Raw genomic sequence first — 11,518 nt, forward strand, 5'->3', positions numbered from 1 at the left:
GCACTGCCGCCACCTGCAGGGCAGGAGGGGAACTACAGCCCAAAATAACCCGCGGCTTGGACGGAGGACAGCTGTTCGGCTCTCACCTGTCACTGTGACACTTATGGATGAGAGCCACACCGTCATTGGCTGTAACCGGAATTCGTTTTAAAACTACACCGCCAACAATACTTTCGACACATGCTCCAGCCTTACAGCCTGACACTGCAACAGGGACCCGACACCGAGCGTGGCCAGCACTTTGAATTCTGGTAAGCCCTTAACAATGATATACGGTTAATTTGTTTACTATACACGTCTTTAAACTGTATTCAAAATGTTTTTTGTTCCAAATGTTCCTTGTGATTAGTGGTATTTTAAAGTATAAAATAGTAGCCTATAAATACTTTATAGGTTCTGCATTTTCAAAGGCTTAAAAGTTTATATGCAATCAAGAGCGATGTGGCACATTCCTAGACTGTTCTGCAATAAATGTGTGAAAAAAAATATTCAAAATATGTTGATTAAATGTACTATGTGCCAAAACTACAAAAATAATTCTGTGTATACAGTATATGCACTGCAATATTGGAAGTGGTTTGAATAAGCAAGATAATAACTGATAAATGTTTGTGTCATGATAATTAAAAAAAAAAATCTCTTCAGATGTAACATTTTTAGAGGCCCATTGATAAGAGAGCAGCAGTGACAAATAGCAGTTTCTGTGTGAAAGTGAATATACATCATTGGTGAAGAAGGGTGGGCTGATATACAGCTGCAACTGAAGCTTGGGAACAGTTGTGACATCCTGTAAATTCCAAGGAACTTCAGATTTGGAGGGAAATCATGTAACCCGATGATGTCTGTCCCATGTGTCTCAATCTTCCATTCAGCAAGTAGAAAGAAAGTTGTAGCATTTAAGTAGGTCCAGTTATAATTACTAGACATTCATTAATTCTGCTCTGTTCATAATTTCAGCTGCAAGAGAGACAGACAGCAGATACACACAGATAGAGAGAGAGAGAGAGAGAGAGAGAGAGAGAGAGAGAGAGACAGAGAGAGAGAGGGAGAGAGAGAGGGAAAGAGAGAGAGGGAGAGAGAGAGGGAGAGAGGGAGAGAGAGAGAGAGAGAGACAGAGAGAGAGAGAGAGAGAGGAAGTCATGTCCAGGGTTGCGGGGAGAGAGGGAGAGGGTGAATGAAAGTTGAAGACCAGAGAGGATGTGCAGCAGTTTGTGGTGAAATCCTTATGTCTCTATGGCTCACTCAATTAAAGGCTTTAATCAAGTTAGAAAAGCCATCTGAGGCCGTTTAACCTGGACGTACATGGTTTGGTTTGGAGGTTATACTAATGGATACGGTTATAGCAGCATCGGATGCACTATTCTCCCATTTCACCAATCGACACATGGAAACTGTACAATGGAGGAAGGTAAGAAACCGATTTAATTGAGTGTATTCAATAGCAAGGCTTCCAGTTAGCTTGTCTTTGCCAGAAGGAAAACATGACTGCAGAGTTACAGTTGTAAAAATGTATTTGAGAGAGCAGAAAATGATGCACATTAAACATTCTACATACAGTAACACTTTGTCTTGGACATTTTAAGACATATTTACTGAAGAAAAAGTAACACAACCTCTTGCACAACAGAAACTATGACGATGCATGTGTTTTTGATTGACAACTGTGCATCTGGGTGCCTTGTTTTGTGGCTAATCAGCCGGCCTGAAGCTTAAAAGGTTCTGTATGTAGTCCCTCGGCTCATGCACACAGTCACTTCAACTAAACAAATGATAACAGCAGCCTATGATTTGGTCAATTATGACGCACTATCTTAGAGGACACTGAACTTTGAAACACTGGCCTTAGCAGAGTTTGACAATCAAGAAGAGGAGAGCAGAGCAATTTAGTCACTGTGGAGGGGGTCAAAGGTTAGTGGCAGATAGGGGAACATAAAGGAAAGAAAAGGGAGAGAGGAGTGATCCAATCATGCAAGAGCCCTCTGATGACTGAATGAAATGTTGGTTTGTGTGACGAACTGCTCGGGGGAGTTGAACCAAGTCCCTGGCTGTCATGTTTGTCCTCGAGTCTGCCCAGCTGTCTCCTGAATACTGTCCATTACCACCTGGGACTGTCTCATACTGAAATGTAACATAACAGCAATATGACATTTGAAAAAGCTTGACACTAATTGACACTTGGATTCAAGCCAGACAGGAAGTGACTAAAAATGTTAAAACCCAAACTCTGTTTGCATCACGCTAGAAACATGACTGACAGGTGGTCCTTCTGTGTCTCCTTCTCTCAGGTGTACAGTGATCATGGAAGCCGCTGAGATAATGAAAACAAAGCAAGACTACATCTACTCCACTGTCAACAGGTTTGTATGTGAATAGGTTGATCAGTGAAACAGAGGAAACCGGACACCATAACCAAATTCCCTCTGAGCCTGAGAAAAAAAAACAAAAAAAAACAGAGTTTCGCTGCCCTTTAATCATCACATCCATTAAGGAAAAAGTCAGAAAAGGTCTTTCAACTTACAGCTTCCCATTTCCTCCCGTTTATTTATTAAAACATAACAGTTTGATGAAATGGGCTCCGGGCCAAGTATGTGTTTATTTAGCGAGGCCAATGAGAAGAAGATGCTCGTTCATTGGCATGTCCTCTGGCGTTTGACTCTCAGGCAGAATTTTCCCACTGTTACTAGAAAAAGACTAAGTGTCCCCCAACTGGCAGTCCCAGTGACCGTATGCTGGGAAGTTCAAGAAACTCTGCTATTAGTCAATTAGCCACAGTGAGCATTTTAATGCTACATTTTTCTCTTCCTCTCATTTAATTCAGGTAGTCAGTAGTAATTTTGTATTCTGCAGTCAGGTGGTCGCAGTTCACTTACTGTGACAATAAATTGCTCAAAAATCCCTGACTAAGAATCATGAAACTAGTTCACATTCAATTTTGGTCACGTTTAAGATTTCTTATCATTTTACGTGTTATAACTTGGAAAAGCTTTGAAAAAGTGCTTGTATTTTGTGTGTTTAGGCTAAAGGGAGGCTGTATCGCTTCTGTGGAAAACAAGGGAGCTGGGCCATTAAGACAAGGGACACCTCAACTCCCCGTCACCCCGTTAGACGACCTGACAAACCAAGAATCACCCATGATGGCTCAGAGGAGGCCGACTTCTGAGTCTCAAAGCAATGACTTGGTTGGAATCAAGTTGCCAAGAGCCAACGGAAGCAACATCAAGGACAAGATCTCTTTATGGGAGGGCAAGGAGCCCACTCATTTACCTGTTCCCTCAGGTACATTGGGTCAGTGTGTAAAAAGGACAGAATCCCTGACAAAAAGCAACAATAAATCTATTGACAAGCAGAGTGCAGAGAGTACCAGGAGAGTCCATAAGGAAAAGCCGGATTTAGGGAAAGAGAATGTAGAAAAACATGGGGATTCGAGGCCTTGTTCCCCTGTTGAACCGGGGAAACAGCTAAGAGGAATGCTCAATAGTAGTAAACCCAGTGACAACCAAACGGGGGAGGACTGTAGAAGAAATGTGGGTCACAAAGAAAAGAAAGATCATGAGAAAGAGAATTTAGAAATTCTTGGGGATTCAAGACCTTGTTCGCCCACAGCGATAGAGAAGCAGCAGGTGGGGGCGCCAAGAAAAAGCGACGAAAGGAGAGCCGCAGAGCAAACCACCCAGGAGAAGAGAGCTGTATTCTCTCTTTTTAAAAAGCTGGAGGCTATGGGGGAGAACCAAAGGAAAACCCCTCCAGAGCTCGGGAACTACTTCAGCCCACCGAGCAAGGACAAGCAGGTGGAGGTGAAGAAATACGAATCCGAAGTGGCAAAGTCTTCTGAGAACAGGGAAGGGAAGGAACATGTATACACAGAGCCTGGTGCGCCCCCCATCAACCCAGTCCCCAAGCCCCAACGTACTTTCCAGCACCCAGCTACTGTCCCCATGGGGAAGAGTCAGAGGCAGGGTAGAGGGCAAAGGAACCTCCCACCACTGCCCTCCATGTCCTCAAAAACCTCATCGAAACCTCCTTCTGGTATCTATGGGAGACTCAGGAGTGAGAGAGCCAGAGACAACATCAACAGGTACAGAGGACTCAGAAAAATGACTTCCTCGTGAGCTAAAGCCATGTCTAGTCTGACGTTGTACTGTGAGGAGAGGAGAAGCTCATACATAGATTACTCACGTATCCTGGAAATTAATGAGTGTCTTTCTGTTCACCATGTCAGGAGGTCGTTTGAGTTTGAAGACGTCACACGGTCAAGCAGCCCACTCTTCTCTCATTTGCTGTCTCAGGAACATCACTATGAAGACATCCAGGGTCAGACACCTCATTTATTCCTTACAGATATCCCTTTTTAAATCTGTTATCTAAAAAATTCAGACAAAGTGAGGTTACAAAGGGAGTAGTTCAGACTGAGGTTGTTATGCCACTTTTCTGTGAGCCATACATTATCCTCCAGAAAACAGTGATCCTCTGCCTGGGTAAGTGTTAAAACAAGGTAAACAATACTCTGCTGCAACTACCAAAAAAATATCTGAACATTTGCGGAGTCAATTTTAACTTTGGTCATTTTCAATGTACATGATAAATAACAAATGAATGAAATGCTTGAAAACATGAACCAAACGTCACTTTTGTTTTTGTCCCTCTGCAGACTCATCCAAGGAGAACCCGTATGAGGACATAGAACTGGAGAGTCAGTGCTCCCTGCAGTCTTTGCCCTCTTCTCCTGGTGCTGATACTATTAAGGTTCCTGCAACTAAAAATACAACACTCATCCCATCCCATTATCTAGATAAACATAAAAGACTGAAAATTATTTTTCTGTCCCTAGACCTCAAGACCTGGTTTCTTCAGGCAGAATTCAGGCAGGAGCTTTAAGCTACTGGACCGGAAGAGATCCAACCAGTCGACCCACAGCGGTGGCGTTTCATCTCCACCCCAGCTCAGCCCTCCATCCACCCCCGCCGGGTCTGAACACCCCCCCTGGCTGCCGGGGGATCCCTACAGCCACACCTGCCGCAGGATACCAACGGTCTGTGTTTGAATTCTCATCTCGTATTTAAACTAAACATTTAATGAGTACCAATTAATTTGACTTCAAACCTTTAAACATATTTTCAGAATCAATTCATCAATAGTTTTATTTCAGTTGGACTGCCAGGTTTCAGTGCATCATCCAAATCGTGTAATTATTGTTAGTTTTCCCTCCTCTTTGGTGACAGACGTCAGGCTGTAGTATTTCCTCTCACTCAGTCTTAACTTTGTCAACAGGTTGTACTGAGGATCAACAGCATATTTGAGGCTCGCATCGGGAAAAAACATCTTAGAAGAATCAATCATTATGCTGAGACAAGTTCAGGAAGAGGTGGTGATGTTGAAATGATCTTGTGGAAATGAAAATTTATTTAAAATGTTTTGTTTGTTCACACAAAGAGTAAATGTGGATTTTTGGTTTGGATTTCTAGTAACAGACGAGAACAGTGACTCTGAGAGTGAACTTGAGGAAAGAGCGAAAGGTATTTATTTTTTTTACCTGGAGAACATCACTCATCTTGCTTTACATTTTACACTGACATCTTTAACATGACTGTATTTATCTCTCCAAGCTCACCGTCAGCGTCTCGTGTCAGTCCAGTCCATCCTGAGCCAGCCGAGCCAGGCTCAGGTCCACTACAATGGTACCAACACCAGAAACAGCTGTCTGGAACAGGATCTCCACCAGCGTAAACTTTTTGAATATTTCCTGGTCGTGTCGCTGCAGAGGTCAAAGGTCGGCGGCCACTATCTGCCAGAGGTCACACAGCAATTCCCTCCTAAGGTCAGCAACAGAGGAGGGCTTGAAACATGAACAAATGCATCAAAATAGAAAGATGCATCTTGCACCAGCACCAGGCAGTAAAAAGGTTCATTAAAAACAATGTAACTGAGCTCCAGTCTGCTAGACAAGATCATGTTCTGTTAATCAGAATTGTTCTTGGTATTTACCTGAATTCAAAACAGTAAGCTTCATTTGTCCATAAGAACCAACTTCCTCTGTTTAATTAAGGATAATTCTGAATATATGGTGATGGAAATAATAAAAATGTTTTATTTTTTTTATTGTGCAGTTAGAGCGAACCTTCAAGTTCATGAGGGAGACGGAGGATCAGCTGAGGATCATTCCTCAGTTCTGTTTCCCTGATGCAAAAGATTGGGAGCCGGTGGAGAGCTACCCAAGGTGAGAGTGTCAAATTAACTTAATGGCACTGGAGCCATTTATCTCAATATAACGGACACTAAAAATGCTGACATTTCTTTAACCCATTACTTATAAGGCTGCTGAGGCGTGGGAGCTTACAGGCTCTGCACAAAAATTATAAATGCCATTATTACAGTTGATATGCGTTCATGTTTATGTGTACAATAAAAAAAAAAATACACTGATTATATTTTGATTTGTTGTGCCGGCATCCCTCGCAGTGAGATGTTCTCCTTTGTTTTGACTGGAGAGGACGGCAGCAGGAGGTTCGGATACTGTCGTCGTTTACTGGTAAATAAGGATGAGTAGAATAAATAAGTGTGCGGGTACTGAGCAGGAAGTGGCTAAATACCACGATGACGGCTGAGTAAATAAGTGTGCCAAAATAGTCAGCGTGCCTGTGGGAAAACCGTCCATCTCAGGGAGTCTGGGAGGAAGTGTGTGAGACTGGGAACCGTGCATGTGGGGGTGTGCATATGTTTCTGTTCATGTAGTTCTACTGTACAAGTGTATATCAGTACTGTTGATGTGTAAATTATATGGCCAGAAGTCTACTTAAATCATTATTTGTCTTCTGTCATGTGAAAATCGTGCACTCCCTTGTAACTAATCTCCAAACCTAATTATTTATCTAAAATATACATGATTTATCAAGTTTTCAAGCAGCCGCAAGTGAATTTGTATTTATTTTTTTCCAGCCCAGTGGAAAAGGCCGACGTCTACCAGAGGTCTACTGTATTGTTAGTCACCTTGGCTGTTTCAACCTGTTCTCCAAGGTAAACCTCTCCCATGAAGATATCAATGATATATTACAATATAAATTCATAAGCTGTGTTGGTATGTGTGTGTATTGTAGGTGTTGGATGAGGTGGAGAGGCGAAGGGCTCTGTCTCCTGCCCTGGTGCAACCGTTCATGAGAGCCATCATGGAGGCCCAGTTTCCAGCTCCTGGCAGAACCATCAACATCAAAACCTTTCTGCCTGGCTCGGGCACAGAGGTGAGCGACGGGACAAGACACATTGTCGGCTCCAAAAATGTTCTGGGTGTTTAAATTAAGAACATACATCTGAGGGTTGTAGCAGGGCAGTTGGAAACAGACAGTTTTAGGTGCTTAGAGAGCTCTCAGTTGTTCAGGCAATACTCCTAAATGTTCCTTACTTTCACTCATCTTAATAGTATGTGAAGCAAAGCCTTTAAAAGTCTCAGTAAAAGCAAACTTGATTAAAACATTTTCGGAAGCTGCAAACTTCCTGGTTTACTCCAGACCTTGAGCTGTTGATCTCGCCAATCTTCAATGCTAAATTTATATTTACTAACCTGCTCTAAAAAAAAAACATGCTGATATGGCCACATAACTAAAACAATAACCACACACTTACTGCTTCAGTATCCTGTCGACAGCACCCAATTAGACGGCAGTCTCGGCTGGTGATATAAATACAGATGACTTTCAATACTGAAGCCACAAGTAAACAAAGTTCAATAGTAAAGAGACATTATACCCTGTCAGTGCCAATTGTCCTCAACTGTTATGACCCTTTATAAAAGAAACAATATTGTTGGCAGAGCCACATTTGAGACATAACCACTCTGCAGTAAAACATCCGACAAATTAAATATTTACATAAAATCTATCACCATCGGGTTGCATTTACACCCCTGCCTCACCCTAACAATCGTGTACTCCTTATTAAAACAAATAAGTTGCGTGGCTTACCAAGGAGGCACAAGCACAGCAATGATCCCAGGAACAGGAGTGAAAACTGACACACCTGTACTGCAAGTACTCTCACCTTGATTGGCCAATTTGTGGCTGGGTCCTAGCGCCCCCTGCTGCACAAAACAGAAAAGGTGTCTAAGTGTCCAATAGAGTTCCTAGTTACTGCTTGTCTCAGCTGTGATCATGTTACTTTATAGTCAATAACATTATATGAATGGAGAGAGAGATATGTTTGAGTGTGTTAGTTTTTTGTTTACTCATAATACCAAACAAGGTCATTTGTTTTTATTTTATGCCTAAAACGTAATTCAGACTGAATCCTAGTGTTCCTACTATTCAACAAAGATTGCCGAAGGTCAAAGAAAGAACATGTTCATTCTAGCCCTTGGATTAATAAGCAGTATTTATGATAAGATGAAATGACCTTTATTCGTTCATTTCTCAGGTGATGGAGCTCTGCCGACCCTCTGACTCCCGCCTGGAGCATGTGGACTTTGAGTGTCTGTTCTCCTGTTTGAGTCTGCGGCTGCTCCTCAGGGTGTTCGGCTCTCTGCTGCTGGAGAGACGGGTCATCTTCACTGCTGACAAGCTCAGGTCGGTCCCTTCAGTGGAGACATATCGCATGCACTCTGAAATCTTTATCTTTTTCACTATTTGTCATGGTCACTATTTGACTACTCTTTTGATTGGTCTTCAAATACGAAGGTGCACTGGACATCCTTTTTTCTACTGTTTATGTAATTATGGAGATGGCAGATATTAGGTAGAAGCATTTTCATTATGAAGTTATAAGAGATGCGGGTGGTCCAGGCCCACGCTTTTAAATAAATTAAAGTCCGCTCTGGATTATTTCAGGGAACATGCCAGAGAGATATTTTTGGGTGCAGGCTGTTGAGTTGTTGTTGTGCTGGGGCCCGTTTGTTTGTTCTGCAGAAGAAATCCAGTGGGAGTCAGAGAGAGCGGTCACAGTAGTAGAGAACAGGAATGCAAAGTCCAGTGATGTAAATGACAGAAGTGTGTAGCCTTGCTTAACTCTCTGGGAAATGTAATTTCATGAGGGAATATTCAATGTTTAGACTGTATTTAGACTGCAGCACCGTTGTGTGGTGAGAATAAGAAAGTTCACCCTCTGCCTCATCTGCTTTCTTCTTCGTCCTATTGCGTTTAAAATATGACACAAAAAGCAATAAAACCATGCAATTAAAAGCTTTACTAATAATATCTCATACTTGTTCCCTCCTGCAGTACTCTCTCCCAGTGCTGTCATGCAGTCGTGGCGTTGCTTTACCCCTTTGTATGGCAGCACACTTACATCCCCGTGCTGCCCTCAGCGATGCTCGACATCGTCTGCACCCCGACCCCTTTCATTGTCGGCTTGCTGTCCAGCTCCCTGCCCCAGCTGACTGAGCTGCCCCTGGAGGAGGTCAGAGAGGGGCGACACAATAACTTCAAATTGATGCGTTTAACTGGAGAGAAATGTTACTTTTTAACAGCTGTGAACACATCAATCAATACATTAATAGTTTTTGTGCACAGGTTCTGGTCGTGGATCTTGGAAACAGTAGATTTCTCAGACAGGTAGGCCATTTCTAGAAGCATGTGTTTTTTTTCTGGCTCTGCGGGATCTGCGGAGATGTGGAACCAATAATTTCAGCCTCAACAAACCAACAGATCAGCTTTTCTTTCCAATTTTGTCACATTTAGTTGGATGATGAGGACACCATCCTGCCGCCTAAGCTCCAGTCAGCCCTGGAGAATGTTTTGGAGAGGAGAAGAGAACTTGCCAATGAGCGAGGAGGAGACACTACCAGTGGTGAGAACAAACGAGGACCTCAACAGATAACTACTAGCAATGTGTCTGGTTGTAGCTCTTTACCACAAACTGTAGACCAGGGGTAAACACTGAGAAGGCCAAAGTTAGCAAGATTCATCCTCTTTAGTGTCCACAAATACGAGTACAAAATTTAGTGGTAAGCCATCAAACTATTGTGGAGGTACTTCACACCGGACCAAACAGGTGAACAGACTGAAAAGCAGTTTGACTTTGTGATGTTGTTTGTTACCACGTCTGACCTTCTGTCTCCAGACTCTGGCCATCTGAGCACCGTCGTGTCCGAGGCCTTTGTTCGTTTCTTCGTGGAGCTGGTCGGCCACTATCCGCTCTTCATCACAGGCGAACGGGAGGACGGCTACTCCTCCTCGTCCTCCTCCCCCGTCCCCTGCTCATTCCAGCTACAAGGTTTTCGTAAAGCGATCCCATCGAAGACTATTCGTCGCTTCTTGGAGGTCTTCATGGAAACCCAGATGTTTGGTTGGTTCATCCAGGAAAGGGAGCTCCACAGGCAGGCTCTGAGAGGTACTGTAGAAAGACCAGGTCCAGGTGTTGGGAGTTGATCCGGGGATTCATTTTTGTCTTTTCTTTTCCTCATCAGGACTGTTTGAAGTGAGAGTGCAGGAGTATCTGGACTCTATTCATGAGAATGAACACAGAAGGGTTAACAGGTTTCTCAAAGGCTTGGGTAAGGATGATTCTGAGCTATTCAAACAAACTCTATACAAATCATCTACTGGAGGCTTATTCTCACATCTTTGTTTCTTTTCTGTTGCTCCAGGAAACAAAATGAAATTTCTCTCCAAGAAATAATGCAATAAGAGACATAAAGATAAAGGAAGAAGTACTGAAACAAGGGATGAGTTCATGGACTGCAAGTCTAACAAACAAAAGACCTTGTCCATGCCATCCATATTTTTTGTCAATGAATGGGACTGAAGGCTTTGTTTCAGGACTCATGAGAAACATGGGGTGACTGACAAATTGTTCCTGCCAAAGGAAGATGCTGCTGTATGTCACACAGATGAGGAAACTCGGGAGCACAGATTCACAGAAGACTTTCCTTGTTGATTCTTTTGAAAAGGAGATTCTTTCGGCAACAACATTCATGAGCACAAACAAATCAATGTATAATAAGGATGGTGGTATATAATGCTATAGACATATGACTGACATATTAGAGGTAAAAGATGATTGAATAAAAGCATGATAAATGCAGATGCTATACTGTATGTAAGCTGATATGAAAGTTCCTGGTACTCCAGTAGAGGGCAGTAGTATATTTTCTCTGATCTTGACATTAACAGGAACTCACTAGAAAATGGCACAAACTATCTTTCCTGCTCCTACATGCTTCAGTTTTCTTTTAGCCACAACAGTGACAACATCACAAGTGCTTTGAATAAATATTCTCTGGTTTTGATGTGGTCAGTTATTGTCTCGATGTCGTCATGTATTTGTCTCTATCAAAACCAAAGGCCCATGTGTCATACAACCATTGCATTACATGTTTAGAGTTTGGATGTCATTTTTGTTTTCCCTCCATCCCCCAGTTTGTAGATTTTGAATGGTGAGATTACTTTATGGTAAATACAAGATGTATCCGTTGACACGGTGACAATTTTATTACACACTGGAAACTACTGAGATGCAAATCAAAGCCAAGGGAATTGTGTTCACTCAGCATTTGTGTGCAAGTTTTAAAGCACGAGTAATCCACATACCACCCCTT

The 11,518-nt window shown here is 42.6% G+C and overlaps 1 protein-coding gene across 1 annotated transcript; it reads left to right on the forward strand.

The window, feature by feature from the left end:
• Positions 1-71: 71 nt before the first annotated feature.
• Positions 72-11,206, forward strand: LOC138202653 (DENN domain-containing protein 2A-like). The gene is made up of 20 exons (XM_069156889.1): positions 72-251; positions 2,286-2,357; positions 3,017-4,075; positions 4,220-4,311; positions 4,649-4,743; positions 4,829-5,029; positions 5,269-5,362; positions 5,463-5,513; positions 5,604-5,815; positions 6,105-6,214; positions 6,457-6,526; positions 6,934-7,011; positions 7,092-7,232; positions 8,401-8,549; positions 9,201-9,378; positions 9,492-9,533; positions 9,660-9,768; positions 10,042-10,311; positions 10,388-10,474; positions 10,568-11,206. Exons 1-20 carry the CDS (start codon positions 181-183, stop codon positions 10,597-10,599), a joined length of 3,213 nt encoding a protein of 1,070 aa, XP_069012990.1. The 5' UTR covers positions 72-180; the 3' UTR covers positions 10,600-11,206.
• The last annotated feature ends 312 nt before the right edge of the window (positions 11,207-11,518 follow it).

Source organism: Embiotoca jacksoni, unplaced genomic scaffold, assembly GCF_022577435.1.
Source record: "Embiotoca jacksoni isolate LCO1_2020_lvr unplaced genomic scaffold, fEmbJac1.0.p SCAF_21, whole genome shotgun sequence".
Classification (NCBI taxonomy): domain Eukaryota; kingdom Metazoa; phylum Chordata; class Actinopteri; family Embiotocidae; genus Embiotoca; species Embiotoca jacksoni.

Excerpts from the sequence above, each read along its gene's own strand:
- LOC138202653 (XM_069156889.1), top strand. The coding sequence starts at position 181 with ATGCTCCAGCCTTACAGCCTGACACTGCAACAGGGACCCGACACCGAG. Across the intron at positions 252-2,285 it reads GGCCAGCACTTTGAATTCTG|GTGTACAGTGATCATGGAAG; the intron begins GTAAGCCCTTAA and ends TCCTTCTCTCAG. Across the intron at positions 9,534-9,659 it reads ACAGTAGATTTCTCAGACAG|TTGGATGATGAGGACACCAT; the intron begins GTAGGCCATTTC and ends TGTCACATTTAG.